Genomic DNA, 18968 nt, shown 5'->3' with positions numbered 1-18968 from the left:
ACGACATCGCCGGGGTGTATGATAGAGCACCACGCTGTACAAAACCCATACATTACATCAGGCATACAAGCGTCTACATTTGTCAGTTGAAACGTACAGCCGGCATCACATACACAGATGGATCTCTTTTCTTCACTACAAGACATCACCGATCCGTTCAACAAGAAACGTCGTCATCGAGCGGACTACTACAACCATCGAGATCACACTATCTCCCCGGCATTCTCTTCTTGGTTTTTCTTTTTTTTTCTTTTTTTTTTTTTAAAAAAAAAAAAAAAACACAGCGCAACAACGACCCAACATGAACGATACCAGAGTACAGCAATAGCATCACATATATGGCGTTATGGGATAACATTTCACGATTCAGAGATACCCCTTTTCGTTTGGCGTTGGACTGGGCGTTTCTTTCTGATTAGACTCTGGAAGAGTCTTTCGTTTTCCCTTGATACACAGGTCGGGAATAGAAAGATAGACACGTGAGGAGACAGCGATATAAAGGTGCATTTATGGAAGGCGTTATTGGTTTGGGAATGGTCTATAGATATGGGAGATATGTTATTCGGCGCGCAACATTGCGATGGATGTGGGAGGATGAACTGGCTTTGGGGTGACATCCCATGCGATAGCTTCTGCACTATTGACTCGTTGCTGACGAGTTGGGAATTAATGACGGGATTGAGAAATAAATTCGGGTTTTCTTCTTGGGAAGAGGTTTTGTGTTTTATATCTTTCTTTTGTAGTATAGTTATGGGTAGATTCTTTTGCCCCGCGGCACTACTCTTCGTTTTCGGGCTGCTCGTAGAGAATCTTGAGACAGACAATACCATAAGATTAAAGACAACATTCTCACCTTCAACGTCCACCAAGCCTCGAGCTTTCAGTCCGTTGGCATTCCGCCCCCCCCTCCCCCATATGTGTGCTGTCCGGAGGCTGGCTCCTCCTCATCTACTGACCATAGATGGACCGGGGAAACCAACGCACGAAGATGACCCAACATTGTGCAAAGTGGCATGAGATCCAGCAACCAGAAGGAACCACCTCGGCCACCTCAACACCTCTAAAAACCCAACAGCCTAGGAACGGGCGCCCTCTTTCCACCAGCCGTGAACCATACTTCACAAAGTCCCCCCAATCGAGGAGGAATCTTCAGAACAAGAGGACCGCAAAGAGCCAAAACAACGAAGGAGCCACCACCAAGATTCACGCTCGGTCGAAGTCCAGGACAAAACAGCAAACACCAAACCCCAGGCGGCCGAATATACTTGCCCCGGGGATGTCCGAAGCGAGATGGAAGCAAATCAGCTTATGACGACATATGAAGAGGCCACACGCGATCCAGATAAAAAGCGCAAAAACATACAACACCGAGGATTCCCCAGCGGTCACCCACCTGAGTACTGGCTCAGCCCCTCAGCTGTTTGACTCGGGCAGATCGGACGGGATGCCGTAATTCCAGCTGGGTATGGTCGTATGTGGCAGACGGGGCCCAATTTGATGCCTATGAGTTCGACGGCGATACATAGGGAAAACCGATCCGGTTCTTGATTTTGTCTAGTCAGTCAAGAAGCTTTGGTTTGTTCATCTATTTCTAATGATCCAGCTCATGGTTCGCGACAAGCCAGTGGCACCAAGAGCGAGCTCAGAAGTCGCAGAAAAAACCCCAGACTTGTGGCAATTCCCCCAGACGTTCAACGCTGCTGCAGGAACCCTATCCCGTCTTTTATATCATTTTTTTTTCCCTCTTCCTTTACCACTCGATGACGCCGAGCGAGCGTTACGGAGCATCTTGACCTCCTTCCTGGAGATCGCTCCATGACACGGATCAGCCGGCTAACGCTTCACACCATATTTTACGCAAGATCGAGCCCTTATTAATTTCGCACAACTCCGCCAACCTCTCATTCCCAGCTATCGGTGTCGATCAATCGGATTTTCACCACAGCCCAGAGGAGCAGCACTCTCCCGTCGTCAATAGACGCTTCTAAAGTCCAACAGGCCGTTGAGGCATATGGAGACCACGCCTATCCGACTCTGATGCGCAGACTTCGTTTTCAATGAACTGAAGTGCTATCAAGCGTGTGAAATATAATCAACAAAGCCCTAATCCAGAGCAGCCAAAGCGTGGGCCTGACACAAGGTGGGACCAAGCGGCCCCGGAGCAACCGCACATGATGTAGCTTAACTTACGTCTGTGTACCAGTTGTTTTGTGGCGAGGGTGCCAGGCCGTGCGACTAAAGAGCAACAACCCTACGCGAGCATAAGATTCTTGCTCCGAGTCTCAAAGTGGCATTAATACCAGCAGTGCCGACTTCGTTGAGGTTTGATAGGTGTATTCATGCACTACTCCACTCTGTCAGAGGATCTGACCTCATGCCCCCATCTAACAACCTCTGGAAAGGAAGAAGAAAGTCGTAAACGCTACAGGTCCTAGGTATCGAAACGAAACGAAAAGAAAACACCAGGTTACCCCCTCCCTCCCAGAACAATTCCCGAACAAAACCATACCCGTGATATCATTGCAGCGTGAACACCATTGAACTCCTCACACAAAGAACTCCCAAACTGATAAAGACGAAGCCTACCGCCCAGTGATATATCCGTACGCATAACCCCAGCCAAAGCCGGCTAGGGCAACCAGCAAGACCAAGCTCCAAAACGTAAACGGATTCTTGATCCCCTCTACTCTCGCATCCCTAACCTTTGTGACTGACCCGCGGTCCTGTCGTCTAATCCTAGCAAGCGGACACTGTCCCTTAGGTGACGTCCACATATCCTGTTGTACCGCCTCCGCCTTCGCCGTCACACTCTTCGCCCCGTTTCTCCGCTGCTGTATAAGCGCAATCTCCTCCCCAAATCTCACCACCTTGACCGCCTCACCCCCTTCCACCGCCGTCGCCTTCCCCTTGCCCACATTTGTCTTCTCCACCAATTCCGTCACGGACGTAATAGTCCCATGAGCATGCAGCCCACTGGTACTCGTCTCAGCCGTAGCAGGCGAAGAACTCGTATTCAACCCCTCCAAGTTTCCCTCACTCTTCCTCCTGTGTGTGTGCGAACGCGACCTCCCCTCCTCAACCAGCGTGCTCCTCTCCCCGCCCGAAAACGTCGCCTTCCTCAGCGCCCTCATCCCCCTCTCCTTCGCTACAGCAACACTATCCCTCAACCTCCCCCCCGCCACCATCGCAGCCCTAGGCACAAGCATACTAGCCCAAGTATCCACCGCCCCATTCTCTTCTTCCACTTTATCATCATCCCCAGGGTGCCTATCAAACAGCCCATCCAGCTGCCCCACAATCCCATTCATCACGTCAAAAATACAAACCCCCTCCCTAACCACATGCTCCCTCTCCCCCGCAGTCAGCAACCCCTCCAGCTCGACAAGTCGGCTCTTAAACTTAGTCTTGATCTCTTCCCCATCAAGCGGAGTGGCAAACCTAAAAAAGTTGAGCGGCAACCCATCGTCCTTGATCCTCGCCAACCCATCATCATCACCACCACCACCACCACCACCATCACCCTCTTCCTCTTCAGAAGCGAGCAGCTCCCGTATGCTAATCGGATCCTTGCATATCTTGCCCAACACCGCATCAGACTTCCTCATCCAGAAACCCTCCCCCGCAGCCTCAAGACAAGAACCCAAAAACCTCCCTCCGCTAAAAAGCGCCATGTAGAGCACCCAAGCATAGGCGATCACCACCTCGGGCTGTCTGGCTATGTTGGCGTGGATGTGGCGGACGAATTCTCCCAGTCTCCCCGTGTTTTTGACTTGTTCCAGCATCTCCTCCACTTCTGTCTCATCCCACCCCGACATGGCTCTGATATCCCTCTTTAGACTCCCGCTCCGTGCCATCCCCGAAATCTTCAAGTGATGCAATACTGCATGAACCCTCTCGCCCTTTTCATCTCCGATCGGGTCTGCCGTGGTGCCAAACGGGAAAGGGGGAAGGGTTTGGTTTTCCGGGAGGACGAGGAGGGAGCTAGAAGGGTGGTCAAGGGAGGCGTAGTGGGAAGCGAGGATCTTGTCCCATGCTGACTCGAAGGCGATGTAGATTGGGGCCATGTGGAGGAGGCCGGTGAGGTAAGCTGTTGGGTTGTATGCCACGGGCGGGACAGAAAGGGGCAGGCGGAGGAGGATGGACTTGTTGAGTTTGGTGTGCTGGGTTCGGGTGGCGGCGTTGATGCTGTTGCCTAGGTGGGGGAGGGGAGAGGTGCTGGTGGTGGGGGATGTGTCTGGTGCCATGTTGACGATTATTCAGAGGTGTAAGTTGAGAGATGTTGAAGCGGTGATGTGAACGCCCGAGGCCGTTGGAAAAGATGTTTCTGATGTTGAAGGCGAGACAGGGGCTAGGTAGGTCTTAGGGAAAGATGATGCCAACGATTGAAGGTTAATATACCACGTAGGTATGCTCCAAGTGGCGGCGTCGCTGTCGTAGGTAAGGTAGGTAAGAGCCTTTGACCGTTTGAAGCCCTTGACCAAACTGTTGGATTCCGCCGGTTGTGTCGAGGAATGATAAAACCGCCAAATACCGGCCGAAACAAAAAAAAGAGAGCAATATCCGTACTTTGCAAAACTGTAGAATGTTAACGGCCGCAAGAAACAAGAGAAGGCAGGTAGTCTTACAGATAAGAAAGAAGGCTGTCCGTCTGACCCCTGCAAGCCGGTGACCTCCCTCCGCCCAGACGTGGTGGTTGTTGACAAAATGAGGAAAGAAGCAAGCAAGCCTGATCACACACTTACACACAGAAGCAACGCCCAGATGACCGCCTCAGCAACACCAACAACAGACACACACACAAAGAAGGATGTGGAAGGTGGAAAATGAAAACTCTATCAACAGACAGACAGACAGACAGACAAGGATGAAAACACCACATAAGCTGCTGCAATGTCACTCCCAACACTCACCTCTCGATCATCGAGACAATAACCCACCAGGGTCTCCCTGATTATGCCATGCATGGAAGCAGGTGGCAACCATGACGCCTTGCCTCGTCCCAAGCCTCTAAGCGCAACCCCGCATCCAATATTGACCGGCGTGAACCTGGCAGGTGATTGTTGATTTTCCCTCGGGGACGCCGCCATCGAGTTATTGTTTTCTTTTTTCCCCCCCCTTCCGCGATAGGAACCCTCGACATCAAATGCAAGTCTTCGATTTGCTGAGGAAAAAATGCACAAGTCCCGCTGAGTGGCCCTAATCGGATCACGGACTTGAGACATTCCACTGCCGGTAAGCGATCCGTGCACCATGCAAATACCCGCTGATCGGTCGGTTCCAGACCGTTGGGCGCGCCGTTGGGGAACGAACTAAAGCCTCATCTACTTGCACCATCCCGGAACTGTTTGCTGTTGGTGATTGTGAATTATACACATCATTGTCCACCACTTCTTCGCTCGCCCTATGTGATGCAAAACGCCCTGGTGATGCTCGAACAAAATACACGATTGATGATAGCCCCCAAAATATGTAACACATATCCCTACTTCAAACACCCTATACTCCCGTCCGCTCCTGTTCCTTATCCCCCTCCCTTCCCTCCTGGCTCTCGTGCGTAACAAACACAAACGACAGCACCACAATCCCCGCCCCGACCCAATACAACCAACTCGAGTACTGCGAGTACTGAATCATCTCCCCGACAAGTGACACGGGGATGTTCAACGACAACCCCACCGTCACAATCAACGGCGTCGTCAACAACATGGCATACGCCCAGATAATATCACTAAAAAAGCTCGCCACCGAATTCAGCATAATAATCGCCCACACCGTCCCTGTAGGCGGCCACTCAAACTGTTTGTTTCACATGGTCAGCATCCCCTCCCTCACCAACCACAACTTCACCAAACAGGATAGAAGAAGTACTCACCGGCTCCAACCCGGTGAAATGCAGTATCAAAAACCCCGGCCACAAAAAAACAACATTAAACAAGCCCACCAAGCCAAAAAACAAGCCCATATTCACCCTCTCCTCATTCCCCACCCTCAGCTTCATAACCGTGACATAAATCCCGTAGACCACCGCACTGAACAGCGCCATCGAATCCCCCACCGCTATCTCCCACGTTGACTTGTGCGGAAAACTCCCCCTGCCATCATCATTCGCCCCCGACAGATCCACCGAACTGATCAAGATCACCCCCACCAAGCTCGCCAACACCCCAACCAGCTTCCGGACCGTGAAACCCTCCACCCCCTTAAGAGCTCCCAAGATCAAAGTCCATATACTGCTCGTCGACGTGAGAATAGTGACGCTCCCGACAGACGTGTACTCCAGACACGCCGAGGCGAAATAATTCGCCAAAAACCAAAGCATGCAGAACTCCAGGCTCAACCAGGCCGTCTCCGCGAGGGAGAGTTTTTCCTCTCTTGGGGGGAGGTCGTGTGCTTCCAAGCTCCCCTCGTCTTCCACCACCAGCAGCCGTTCCTCGTCTTCTTCATCTCGGTCGTTTCTCAACAGCGGCGCTGACCGCCCCTTCCGTAACTCTCTTGCTTGACTAAGCGTCGTGCGCCACCCGTTTTGTATGATGTACTTCCCCGTCATGGGAACAAGACTGATCGCAAACATCGAAGTATTGACGTAAACCAAAAAAAAAGGCTTCGAGTATGTCCCGTCCGAGAAGATGTACGACGCGAGAAAGTTGGAGACTGTCCAGAAAAAGACGACCACCAGCAGGAGACATATCCCTAGTGTTTTCCTCGCTACCCCGCCGAGGAGTCTTGATTTTTGTGGTTGTTCAGTGTGTGGTGATAATCGGCCTGCCGAGGCAGGGGAGTGGTCGGCCGACATTCCACCTAGCATTACCCTCGCTCCGTAGTGTTGCGACCTGCGCCTGTCCGAGGAGGAGGATCTGGGGGAGATATCATCTTCTTCGTCGTCGTCTGTAGTATCGTGTTTGTTGGATCTGCCGAAATCACCGGATGGTCGGTGGTGGGTGTGGTGGTGGTGATCTGGCGGCGCCAGCGTTGCTGGGAGGAGTGGTTCTGGGGGTGCCATTGTTTTATGTATTCGCATTCTTCGCTTTGTGCAACATGGACTGGTTCCAAACTTATCGCCTTAGCTTCAAAAGAGCCCTGTTGTTGTTGTTGTTATTGTTGTTGTTGTTGTTGTTGTTGTTATTGTTGTTGCTGTTGTTGGAGTCCGAGGTAGTAGTCGCAAAAAGACCCTGTCCCCGTTTTCGCGACAAGTGCTCGATCAAAACCATGGGAAAGCCTGGTGGATTCGTTCGTTGGACCGAATATCGTGGATCTCGAGGTCGTTCGGCTGTGGACACTCGACACTTGTTGTTCGGCGGAGTTGGTGCGGACTGCGGAAAGGTCGGCCCCTGAAAAAGTAACCGGGTTGTGTGGAGTTTGGATCTTGTCAATTTCGCTGATCACTGGAGCTCGGCCGTTTGTTCGTTCGTTCCAGGTTGGCGCCAAGCCCACCGGGCGCCATAACGGTGGCTCAGCCAGCAGGATTGGGGTTATGCCGCGATATGCGGTGAAACATGTATAAATCACAGTAAGGTCTTGTAACCCAGCACAGAGGTATCTTGTTGAGCTTCGCCATAGATATATATATATATACATATATATATATGCGCCTTTCCACCTTGATACCAATGCAGGTCTATCGAGGCCGTCTCAAAAGCAGATAAAAAAGCGCCAAGCCCAGGTTATGAATTAGAAACAACTCGCCAGATACTCCCAGCATGATATCATACAAAGCCAAAAACCCAAAACTTGAAAGAGCAAACTGGATCATCCTCACTACATCTCATGGCATCATGTATTCTGCCTAGCACGCGCACCCGTCCCGGTCGTTCTCAATATGGATGTTGATGGGGTCCTGGAAATCGCCGCTGAACTCTTCCGACTCTTCCTGGAGGAGCGCATTCCTCGCGATAACTGGGCAGGTCAGGTCAGCATGTGGTCAGATTTGACAAGAGATAGGCTCAACTCACCCTCAAAAGCCTGCTCAACGTTGATGGCCTCCTTGGCAGAGGTCTCAAAGTATGGGATACCACCCTTGGACTGGCAAAAGGTCATGGCCCGCTTCGTCGAGATCTTTCATCTGTCAGCACCTATCCTGAAACCCCCCTTCACAAGTCAACATACCACTCTCTTGCTCTCCTCCACATCGATCTTGTTGCCCAACACCACAAACGGGAAGTTATCCGGGTCTCGTGGCGAGGCTTGGATCAAAAACTCGTCCCTCCAGCTGTCGAGCGCATCAAAGCTCTTGGAGTTGTTGACATCGTACACCAGCACACAGCAGTCGGCTCCTCTGTAAAAGGCCACACCCAGCGACTGGAACCGTTCTTGCCCGGCCGTGTCCCACAGCTGCATGGTCACTTGGCGGTCGTCCACCAACACCTCTCGTGTCAGGAAATCGGCTCCGATAGTGGCCTTGTAGCTTGCGCTGAACTTCTTGTTGACCTGTCGATTGCGTGAGGAGTCAGCATGGGGCGGCGCACGTGAGTGTGGGCAAGTGTCATACATATTGGTTCATCAAACTCGTCTTGCCAACACCGCTGTCGCCCAGGATGATGACCTTGAGGAGGACCTTCTTTCTGGAAGCCATGGCGGGAAATCGTTCCGTTTGAAGGCTCAGTGACGCGGGGAAGGCGGGTGGAAGAATTGATGCGCAGGTGACCGACGTTGGTTTCTGGTCTGGAAAGTTTTGCGGTGGGCGAGGTCCCAAAAAATAGGTTGAGGTCTACGCTCAGTAGCACACGAGGCAGTGGTTCGAGGTTTCCAGGTTTGCGGCTCCGATAAAATGAACGGGGCTGATGGGTTGGTAGGCAATCGGCTGTTGGAGGAGTGACGAAGGCTGGAGCCAGCAGCGATAGAGAGCTATCAAGAGCGGGCGGGCAGGCACCAGATGCTGAGGGCTGGGCCAATCACAGCCCTGCAGCCTCAGTTGGCCCACCTATGAGACCAGTGCCTTTTGGGCTTTCCCCACCCCACTCTTGAAACCTTGTGACAGCATCTGCCTTCCAAGTTCCAACGCCTGTTTCCACCAGTTGATCACTGTGCGCCCGCGACATTTGGGAAAGAGAAAGAAATGGCAGGGCGCCAGGCCAGCCACGCGTCGGTTTACTTTTCTTGCATGCGCCCACGATGAAGACCATCATAACCTGTCGAAACACACAAACAGCACGAGCCACCGGCAGCGAACGAAGCACCGACAACCACTCGGCCAAGCTGGATCCCTGGCCTGGCTTGGTGGTGCATCTGCCTGCCCCCGTCACAACGTCGCATCCTGGCGCTCGACATGCTACCTATCAAGGTACACATCCGTGCTCTAGCAAACATCACCACCACCACCCACCAAGCCAATGGCCGATGAACAACTCCTCGACAAGATCCGGTCTCTCAGCGACCTCGAACTAGCCACTCTCTTGTGTCTTGTCGCCCGCGAACACTGCCTAATAGGCACCCTCCCAGACTATGTCGACGAACTAGCCGAAGAGCTCTGCCTCGTCGCATCCAAAACCTTCAACCTCACCCACGCCATCATTAACTGCCATTCCCACGCCACCCTCGACGAGTTCGCAACCGGACTCCTGGTCCCCCAGCCAGCCCGCGGTGGTCCCCCATCACCAACCTACACCCGTTCTGCCTCCCCCTACCATCTCCGCCATGAACCCTCCTCCACCACCGGCGGTCCCTCCTCATCAGGGGGATCCTACTTCCCCAGCTCCGCCCCTCCCTCTCGACCAGGCGCATTCTCCCCCCGAATCGGCCCAGCAGCCATCGTCCCCTCCTCCCCATCAACAACAACCCACCAACCAGCCCAACAACCCCAAATAGCCAACTTCATCCTCGCCAAAAACCTCCACCTGGCCCCCCGCGCCGTCCAGATCCAAGCCCTCGAACTGCTACGAACCCGAAGAATCTTTACACGAACCTCTGTCCAAACCGCCCCGAAGCAATTCTTGTTCATCGCCATAATCGGCGCCCCCTCCCCGACCCAAGCGAGGGTGACACCCCATCTAAACGACTTTTTCTACTTGAGTCATTGGCACGACGCGGAAAAAGACGGGCTTGACCACCTCGACGCGGAGCTTTCTCGTCCTGACGACAACATTTCCGTCGCGTCGAGCGATAGCATCATCAAACGGTCGTCATCCGGTCTCGGGCCTTTGCCTGACCACGAACCTGTTCCGCAACCGTACATGACGGAAGACGACATCTCGCTGCTGTCTCAGCTGACGACGCTGGCGTGTGTGGATGTGGATGTGCTGAGGTATCAGATGAATGTGGTGAGCCATTTGAGGATTCACAGGGCGGTGGTGGGGGGGGTGACGCCTCAGGCGACGAGGTGTTTGGCGTATTTGTGCAAGAGTTTGGCGGCGCTGCATGGGTTGGGGTTTGTGACGGCGAGTTTGGTCGGGTTGGCGGTTAGGAAGGTTTATGGGCATCGGATTGTGATGGTTGGGGAGGGGCGGATGATGGAAAGGGAGAGGAGTGTACAGTGGGGGAGTGAGGGGGAGGCGGTGGGTGTGGTGATGGGGGGGTGGGGGGTTGAGGAGGTGGTGGAGGATGTTTTGAGGATGGTTGTGGTTCCTGCTTAGAAGGGGGGGAGTTTGTTGTGATATTCAAGGGGAGTGAATGAGTTTTCAAGGGAAGATGGGAAGGCAAAGGCCTTTTTTTTTTTTTTTTCTTTTTTTTTTTTGGAGTTTTTATGGTTGTTGTATGTACCCCAAGGCCAAAAAAGGGGGTAATGATAACAATTAATTCAACATTCAAAACATTGAAACATCGTAAGAGCCAGACAGGTATCGACAGCGTGATGTGATGAGAACAGTCAACGTTCATACACATTTTTGCATTTCCGGCCCCCTGATTCATGATGTTGTTCTATCCTACCAGGCGAAAAACAATCACCGCCCCCCTACCCGCTCAACCCTCCCTATTAACGCCGTCTCTTTTTTACCAGAGTACAACAGTATCTCCCATACCCTAGACCAACCAACCAACCAACCGAAAAAGAAAAAGAAATGATGATAACTAAAAGGTTGTATATGTATGTATGTACGCGAAGACATCGAAAAAGTTGCGTGGTTTTTTTTTTTTTTTCTCCATGACCCCTTCCTTTTCCTTCCATTTTCTCCTCGGTATCATGCTGTGCTCCAAAAAGGTTCGTCTATTTATGAACCTCCTTAATCTTGCACTGCCACCCTGAACTCTTGCTCAACAACGGCAAGCTGTTCATCATCACACATCATTAGCATCAAATCATTTCTCGTCATGATCGGGGGACCAAAGAAGACATACCTAGCACCCAAACACCACCCCAACTCATTCCCCTTGATCTGCTTCGCAATCCTCACCTCCCGATCAATAGGCATCTCATACCCCGTATGCGTCAGCGCCAACATAAAGTTCAAATCCAAACAATGCTCCGGCCTATCCTTCAGCTCCTCCATCGCGCCCGGCACACTCTCAAAAACATCCCACTCCCTCTCCCCGCCACAAACCCTGTTCGCCAGATCCGACATCTCCCTAAGAGTAAAACTCTCCGGCATCCCCAACGGCTGCGTCCGATCGTAAAAGTAAGACAAGAAGTAAATATCCTCCCTCGCAAACGTCTTGGCCATAGACGGCTGATGCACACCGTTGAACGAGCACGGCGCCAGGTTGCACGCAGACTCCTTCTTCAAAATCCTCTCCGCCAACGCCCGGCACTGCGCCGGCGCGGCCCAGTGAGGGCCAGTCATGTTCAGCTCCAGCTTGGAGCCGAGGGGGTGGTCACCCGGCAAGACGATCTTTGCCATCTTGGACATGCCCGCCGAGTAGCAAGGGTTGACAATCGGTTTCTCCATCCAGGACTTGTCACCCTTGTGCTCCTCGTACAGATCAGTCACGAGCTCGGCGAGGATGGCTTCACGAGCAGACATGAGGCCGTACCCGAGATGGGAGTGCTGGTACAAGTTGAACTTGCGGCCCCCAAAGTCAAGAGCGTACTTGTGGTCCCCCTCGGCGAGCTTGGCGGGCATGCCGCCGTCTGTAAGGCCCTCAAACGAGGGCTCAAAGACAATTTGAGTGGATCCACCCCCGAGGTCAAAAACAGCCGCGGTGGGGGAGTGGTCTGGTCCGCCGATCTTGCCGAGGAGGTAGTTGGTCGTGATCCAGGCATACACCCCCTCGTCGGAGCCGTCCATGATCGCGACGCCGTTTTCCTCGCGGGAGACGAGGGGGAAGGGGTACTTTGTTTCGATTCTGTGGCGGACCGCCTCGAGGATCTTGTCCGACTTTTCCTTTCCGATCAGACGAAGACCGGCGGTGGCCTTGACGGCGATGGGGGAGCAGGACTTGAGCTTGTCGGGAATTTTCTCGAGGGCAGCGTCGAGGAGGGTGTCGAGGCTTTCGGCCGCCTTGAGGGGGTCGTCCTTGTACGCGGAGAGACCGGAGGATTGGCCTTCGATCTTGGCCGTCATTTTGAAGAGGACTTCATCCTCGAGCTCGGGGGCGGCGCCGCAATTGTTGAACTTGTAGACGTGGATGCGGGAGCCTGTGCTGCCGGCGTCGATCATGGAGACGTATTGGACGATGGGCTTGTCTTTGGAGTAGGATCGGGAGCATCTGTCGGTTCCGTAGGAGGAGTCTGATGGGACTTGTCCCTGGCCGCCGACGTAGCTGTTGCCGGAGGAGGTGAAGAAGTAAAAGAGCAAGAGGACGGTGAAGACGATGGCACCGGTCTTGATGTAGCGGGCCCGCTGGGACTGCTGGGCCCAGGCGGACTGCATCTTCGCGACGAGGCCGGGTTCTCGGTGGTCGAATCCGTAGCGGTCGGGCTTCTCGTGGGGATCGCGAGCAACGTGCTTGGTAGGCAGCGAAACCGACGTGCGTCTCATAGGGAGGGAGGGGTGAGAGGGGAGAGAGAGAAGTCTAGACTGTGTAGACCGTGTGGCACATCGGTGTTAAACGAAGGACATGGATTGAGAATTGTGTGCGACTGCAACTGCAACTGCAACTTCAACGGCCGCTGGATGGCGATGGGCGATGGATAAAAAGGAAAAAAAAAGGGGCGGCGCTGCTTGAAATGTGTTTCCCTTTTTTGGGGGGCCAGGATTTGAACAAACCCCCTGGGCGGGATGACGCCGCAGCGTGCCAAGGACTCCCTGGTCCCGCTGTTGCAGGCGTTGATAGGGCACGACAGGGGCCTTAGGTAATGGATAATGCAAGTACTGCAACATTGGAATGAGCTTGATTCGACTGTGTTTTCACCTTCTACGTGTCCCAGAATGTGTGTTTGGAGGGTTGGTATCGGAGAGAAACCAGGCCGGGCTCGCAGCGGCGCGAGGTACCGGTACCAGGCACCAAAAGTGATTCCTAAGCTTTCCAGAACCAGCACCTTCACTACCTACATCATCTCGTCTGCCTAGGGGAGGAGGCGAATATATTGCATTGTAAAAAGACATTTATTTAAAAATCTAATCGCTACCCCTCAACCCGCTCTTCTCTCTATAGAGTTCATACCCTAGAGCCTCTCTCAACGACATGGACGTGACCCTTTTTGTCTACGACCTCTCTCGGGGGCTGGCCAGACAGATGTCAACTGGTCTGCTTGGTTTTCAGATAGATGCCATCTACCACACCTCGATCAAACTCAACGGGCTGGAATATGTCTACGACGGGAATGTGGTGGCAATCAGGCCTGGCTCTTCACATCTTGGCCAGCCGGAGCAACAGCTACATCTGGGGACAACTGACTGTAAGAAATATCCAACGTCCAAGAGTCCAGAACCCTACTAACAATCCGTAGTACCCATGGAGGTGATCGAGGAGTATCTGGACTCATTACGAGAAATCTATACCGTGCAGGTGCGAACATGAATTGCCAATGAAAGGAGGCAAACAACCCATCGCTAAGACATCCCAGGCCTATGACCTTTGGAAACATAACTGCAACAACTTCTCAAACGACTTTGCCATGTTCCTGCTCGGCAAGGGGATCCCTGAGCACATTGTGAATCTCCCACAGACCGTCCTGTAAGCAATCCCATCCCAGACGGCCCCCGGTCAAAGCGGGCCGTTCCGAGCTGCTATCTGCTCTGCTCCGATGTAGCTAACAAACACGCAGGGACTCTCCATTCGGCCAGATGTTGATGCCCATGCTCAACCAGCAAATCAACTCCAACAGGCGACAAGGAGGCATTCTTGGTATCCAGCAAAGCACCCCCGGCAGTTCAGTCAAGCCAAAATCCCAGCTTCATCAGCACACAGGCAAGGTTCACAATGTTGCCACCCTGGCAGAGCTGGACCAGCTGCTGGCAAGGCACCAACACTCTTGTGCCGCTGTCTTCTTTACATCAGCAACCTGCCCGCCATGCAAGCTCGTCTACCCCCTGTACGACGAACTCGCCGCCGAAGTGGGGGACAAGGGCGTTCTCATCAAAGTAGACATCTCGCAAGCGTTTGATATCGGAAGCAGGTACTCCGTCAGGGCAACACCCACCTTCATCACCTTCCTCAAAGGCAAGCAAGAAAACCAATGGACCGGCGCCGATCCCGCGACCCTCCGAGGCAACGTTCAGCTCCTCGTCCAGATGGCCTGGCCACGGCACCGTCACGAGTCTCTTGACCTACCAACAATCTCCAACCGGAACGCCAAGCCGGTGCTGTACACCCGTCTCCCGCCTCTGGCCAAACTCCTCGCCAAACTGCCAGCAGAAACCTCGTCCAACCCATCAGTTCGGGATATGAAGCGCTTCCTCGAGACTCGTGCTGCGGAAGGCCCGGCGGAGGCCACCCTACCCAACATCCCGGGGTTTCTTTCCTTTATCAATGACTCCCTCGCCAAGATCGAAGCTGATAAGCTCTTTCCCCTTATCGATCTCTTGCGGTGCGCACTTGTTGATCCGAGGGTGAGCTCGGTGCTTGCGGAGGAACAAGATTGCAAAACTGTGCTGTCTATCCTCCGGCTGGTCAACAATGCTGTTGAAAGCTGTAGCTGCCCTTACCCGCTGCGTCTGGTCACTGTTCAGATGAGCTGCAACTTATTTTCGTCACATCTCCACGAGGATGCTATCCTCTCTCATCAAGCACTTCGGCATGCGATAACGGAACTGACGACAGCTTGCTTCCGGGAGAGCGAGACGGCCACGTTGAGGGTTTCCTCGGCGGGATTGTTGTATAATCTCGCGCTGGCGAATAGTAAGAAACGGAGGGCTGGACCGGGGGATGCCCTCCCCGGAGAGGAGCAGGCTGCTTTGGCCGGGTCGGTGTTGGAGGCGATTGGGGGGGAGAGGGAGAGTGCGGAGGCGTTGGAGGGGATGTTGAATGCGTTGGGGCTGTTGGTTTATTTGTTGCCGCAGGAGGGGGAGGAGATGGGGGAGATGGAGCAGTTGTTGGTGATTATGGAGGCGGGAGATGTGGTGAAGGGGAAGGGGATGGTGGAAGGGTTTGGGAGGTTGAAGGGGTTGGTTGGTGAGGTTGGGGAGCTGCTTGGGAAGGGGTTGAGGAAGGCCTGAGGGTTAAGAGATGGGGTTTTGTGCTGTTGTATTATTATATTGGGAGCTTGGAGTTCTTAGGAGGAGATACAGACCTTTAGCAGCCGGTTGGTAACTTGGATGTAGTAATTCATTTGATACATTTACATGAGCACATGTCAGTGATATTGAAGCTATCGACAAGACTTCACAACGGTGCCAGTACAAGAACAACAACCCCGCTATCAACCGCCAAAAAACGCTCCCAACGTCTCTCCCACCGTTGCACCCAACCAAAACACGTCAAATTCCTTCCCCCCCCCCTTGCAGGCGCCACACCAACCCGCCTTGGCACCAACTCTTCACCCCAGGCAACTGAGCAACAACCCCACCAAAAAGTAAACAGTCCAACCAACAGGTCCAACCCACTCAACTTGCAGGGTGCTGGCGTCTGGCAAGCGGATCCCCGTCACGTTTAACTGATTGAATTGACCCAATCTCTAAATGTACAACAGCCTAGACCGCCGTTCCCGCGACGCCATCGCCGACATCAAAGACACCCTAATCGGCATCGCAATCCACCCCGAACTGATGCCCGACTCTGCCGGTTATTACTGTCCGTCGTCGTCGTCGTCCTCGTCGTCGTCATTGTCGCCCAGGATGAATCAACATCAGCAGGGTGGTGGTGGTGGTGGCTCCCGCTCCTTCGCGAGCACACCTTCACTTCGGAGTAGAGACCCAAACGTGCTGCCTCTGCTCGCAAAGAAGAACGCCGGGGCCAATGTCAAGGTCGTCGTGAGAGTTCGGGCGTTTCTGCCTCGAGGTTCGTTTTTTCCTCTCTCCATCTTGAATTCGACCAAAACTGACAGATGAGAAACAGAAGTCAAACGCAACGCCGAATGCCTCATCGAAATGGACCCCGAATCCCAAACCACCACCCTCCACCCCCCTTCTTCCTCCTCCTCCTCCTCCTCCTCCTCCTCCGAGCGCAAATCCCGCAAGATCCTCGAATCCAAATCTTTTACTTTTGACCACAGCTACTACTCCCACAACCCCTCCTCCCCCCACTACGCGACCCAAGCCCACATCTACGACACCCTCGGCGAAGAATTCCTCGACCACAACTTTGAAGGCTACCACACCTGCATCTTTGCCTACGGCCAGACCGGCTCGGGAAAATCCTACACCATGATGGGCACGCCCTCCCAGCCGGGCCTGATCCCACGGACATGCGAGGATTTGTTTGAGCGCATCCACGAGGCGCAACGGGAGATGCCCAACATTTCCTACAAGGTCAAGGTTTCGTACTTTGAGGTGTACAACGAGCACGTCCGGGACTTGCTCGTGGCTCCCAAAGTCGACGCGGCGGCGACGGGGCCGTATTATCTGAAGATCAGGGAGTCCCCGACCGAGGGGCCGTACGTGAAAGATTTGACAGAGGTCGGGGTGGGCAGTCTGGACGAGATACTCAGGTTGATGAGAGCAGGGGATGGGAACAGGACGGTGGCGTCGACGAGGATGAATGATACTTCCTCCAGAAGCCACGCCGTTTTCACGATCATGCTCAAGCAGGTGTATCACGACTTTGAGACGGACCAGACGACGGAGAGGTCTTCCCGGATCAGATTGGTGGATTTGGCTGGGTCGGAGAGGGCAAAGAGCACAGAGGCTACGGGGGTGAGGTTGAGGGAGGGGAGCAATATCAACAAGTCGTTGACCACGTTGGGGAGGGTTATCGCTGCGTTGGCGGATCCGAAGAAGAACAACCGGGGGGGGACGAGCGTGGTGCCGTACCGGGACTCGATCCTGACGTGGTTGCTCAAGGATAGTCTGGGGGGGAACAGCAAGACGGCCATGATTGCGTGTGTGAGTCCTGGTGATTACGAGGAGACGCTCTCGACGCTGCGGTATGCGGACCAGGCGAAGAGGATCAGGACGAGGGCGGTGGTGAATCAGGACATGATGAGCATGAAGGAGAGGGACGAGAGGATTGCGGGGTTGGAGGAGGAGGTGAGGTTGTTGCAGATGAAGTTGGATGAGAAGAAGTGTGTGACGGTGGCGGAGAGGAGCGGTGGGGAGGCGGAATACAAAAAGAGGATGGTGGAGCAGGAGAGGAGGTTGGAGGAGTATCAGTCTCAGGTGAGGAGGTTGAATCAGATGATGGAGGAGAAGCAGATGGTTGCTGAGGTGAGGGTTAGGGCTGTGGAGGTGGAGAATGAGGCGCTGAAGAGGCACTTGGAGCTGTTGAAGGGGGAGGTGAGGGGGTATAAGGAGAGGGAGGGGAAGGGTGTTGGTGGTGGGCCGGAGGTTACGGTCATTGAGCAGCCTGCTGCTAGTGATGAGGATGAGGATGAGGGGGTGTGGCTTGATGAGGAGGAGCAGGAAAGGGAGAGGAGGGAGATTGAGGAGCTGGAGGGGTTGTTGGATATGGGGTATGGGGTTTTGGAGGGGGTGAGGGGGCTGAGGAGAAAGCTGGAGGATGATCGGGAGAGGTTTGGGGTGGGGAGGGGGGAGGTTTGGCCTGAAGGGAGGGCGAGTCGGGAGGTGAAGGAGCGGGTGGAGGGGGTGTTGAGGGAGGCGGGGTTGGGGTATTTGGTTAAGGCTTGATTGTCGTTGTTGTTACTCGATCTGCTGGATGACCGGATGGACTGTGGTGACGAAACGGCTATGACTTTTCAGTTGTTTACTGTTGTTGTTTGGCTTTTTGTTTTTTTTTTCTGTTTTTTTTTCAGCACACGCACAGAACAAGCAAGGAGTTTATGGGAAGTTGGGCAAAGCGTGAAAATGGATGGTAAAGCAAGGAGGGGAGGGAGGTGTGAGGGGAAAGGGGGGCACGAGTATATACCCCCAATGTCTTATGACTGTTTATTTTTTTTATTTATTTTTTTTTTTTTTTTTTTGGTTTGTACAAGTAGATGGAAACTGCTGCTGACTTGTTTATCGCTAGTACAGCTGGCGGTGGGAGTGAGAGAGAGAGAGAGAGAGAGAGAGAGAGAGATAAATACACATTAGTTGTGTATATTTTTGGGCCGCTTGTGTGGATGTGTTATGCTAGATGTGTCATGCCAGATGTGACGGGAGTTGGGAATGAAGTGCGAAGATGACTTTTCCTAGGTAGGGTGATAGTCCTTTCTTGGTTCGGAGGCATTATCTTCTTGAGTAGCTGTAGGAAGAAACCCTGATGAGTGTTGTTGGCACAGTGTAAACACCATTTATTCCATCGGATCAATTAACTTGAGCAGAATCTAGTAATGACCAAGTCCCTGATTACCTCATTGGACTACTTCAACAACAGCAACTAATCCTACTCCGAAAAACAAAATACTATTCCTAATACTTTCAAATGCTACCTTACCTAAACTACCTAAACAACAGCCGCCAAACTGAACTCCATAGGGCGTGCGGGGGGGGGGAGGTATTGTGTTGTGCTGTCCGATGATGAAATGAATGCAGTGCTGTGCTGTGCTATGCTATTCTTTTTTACAAAGACCCAAAACAATCTCTTCTCTTTTTCCCCGGTGGTATTTCCTCCTCATGCGACAA

At 53.3% G+C, this 18968-nt stretch overlaps 7 protein-coding genes across 7 annotated transcripts; 3 read left to right on the top strand and 4 right to left on the bottom strand.

The window, feature by feature from the left end:
* Nucleotides 1-2582: 2582 nt before the first annotated feature.
* Nucleotides 2583-4244, bottom strand: QC761_203500 (uncharacterized protein; the record flags this gene model as incomplete). Its single annotated transcript, XM_062876081.1, has 1 exon — nucleotides 2583-4244. One exon carries the CDS (start codon nucleotides 4242-4244, stop codon nucleotides 2583-2585), a length of 1662 nt encoding a protein of 553 aa, XP_062734642.1.
* Nucleotides 4245-5381: 1137 nt separating this feature from the next.
* QC761_203490 (uncharacterized protein) lies at nucleotides 5382-7145 on the bottom strand. The gene is made up of 2 exons (XM_062876080.1): nucleotides 5873-7145; nucleotides 5382-5796 (listed from the first exon to the last, which is right to left on the bottom strand). Exons 1-2 carry the CDS (start codon nucleotides 7016-7018, stop codon nucleotides 5497-5499), a joined length of 1446 nt encoding a protein of 481 aa, XP_062734641.1. The 5' UTR covers nucleotides 7019-7145; the 3' UTR covers nucleotides 5382-5496.
* Nucleotides 7146-7567: 422 nt separating this feature from the next.
* Nucleotides 7568-8824, bottom strand: GTP14 (Ypt/Rab-type GTPase Rab7). Its single transcript, XM_062876079.1, has 4 exons — nucleotides 8486-8824; nucleotides 8104-8424; nucleotides 7950-8052; nucleotides 7568-7893 (listed from the first exon to the last, which is right to left on the bottom strand). The coding sequence occupies exons 1-4, from the start codon at nucleotides 8567-8569 to the stop codon at nucleotides 7784-7786; spliced, it is 618 nt and encodes a 205-aa protein (XP_062734640.1). The 5' UTR covers nucleotides 8570-8824; the 3' UTR covers nucleotides 7568-7783.
* A 502-nt stretch (nucleotides 8825-9326) lies between these two features.
* Nucleotides 9327-10565, top strand: QC761_203470 (uncharacterized protein; the record flags this gene model as incomplete). The annotated part of the gene is made up of 1 exon (XM_062876078.1): nucleotides 9327-10565. The coding sequence occupies one exon, from the start codon at nucleotides 9327-9329 to the stop codon at nucleotides 10563-10565; it is 1239 nt and encodes a 412-aa protein (XP_062734639.1).
* Nucleotides 10566-10921: 356 nt separating this feature from the next.
* GDA1 (Guanosine-diphosphatase) lies at nucleotides 10922-13543 on the bottom strand. Its single transcript, XM_062876077.1, has 2 exons — nucleotides 11269-13543; nucleotides 10922-11198 (listed from the first exon to the last, which is right to left on the bottom strand). Exons 1-2 carry the CDS (start codon nucleotides 12846-12848, stop codon nucleotides 11138-11140), a joined length of 1641 nt encoding a protein of 546 aa, XP_062734638.1. The 5' UTR covers nucleotides 12849-13543; the 3' UTR covers nucleotides 10922-11137.
* On the top strand, nucleotides 10945-15467 carry QC761_203450 (uncharacterized protein; the record flags this gene model as incomplete). The annotated part of the gene is made up of 4 exons (XM_062876076.1): nucleotides 10945-13708; nucleotides 13760-13818; nucleotides 13877-13986; nucleotides 14078-15467. The coding sequence occupies exons 1-4, from the start codon at nucleotides 13495-13497 to the stop codon at nucleotides 15465-15467; spliced, it is 1773 nt and encodes a 590-aa protein (XP_062734637.1). The 5' UTR covers nucleotides 10945-13494.
* Nucleotides 15468-15929: 462 nt separating this feature from the next.
* On the top strand, nucleotides 15930-18032 carry QC761_203445 (uncharacterized protein; the record flags this gene model as incomplete). Its single annotated transcript, XM_062876075.1, has 2 exons — nucleotides 15930-16248; nucleotides 16306-18032. 2 exons carry the CDS (start codon nucleotides 15930-15932, stop codon nucleotides 18030-18032), a joined length of 2046 nt encoding a protein of 681 aa, XP_062734636.1.
* Nucleotides 18033-18968: the final 936 nt, after the last annotated feature.

Source organism: Podospora bellae-mahoneyi, chromosome 2 (genome assembly GCF_035222275.1).
Source record: "Podospora bellae-mahoneyi strain CBS 112042 chromosome 2, whole genome shotgun sequence".
Classification (NCBI taxonomy): domain Eukaryota; kingdom Fungi; phylum Ascomycota; class Sordariomycetes; order Sordariales; family Podosporaceae; genus Podospora; species Podospora bellae-mahoneyi.
This window is presented reverse-complemented; position numbering and strand designations above follow the sequence as displayed.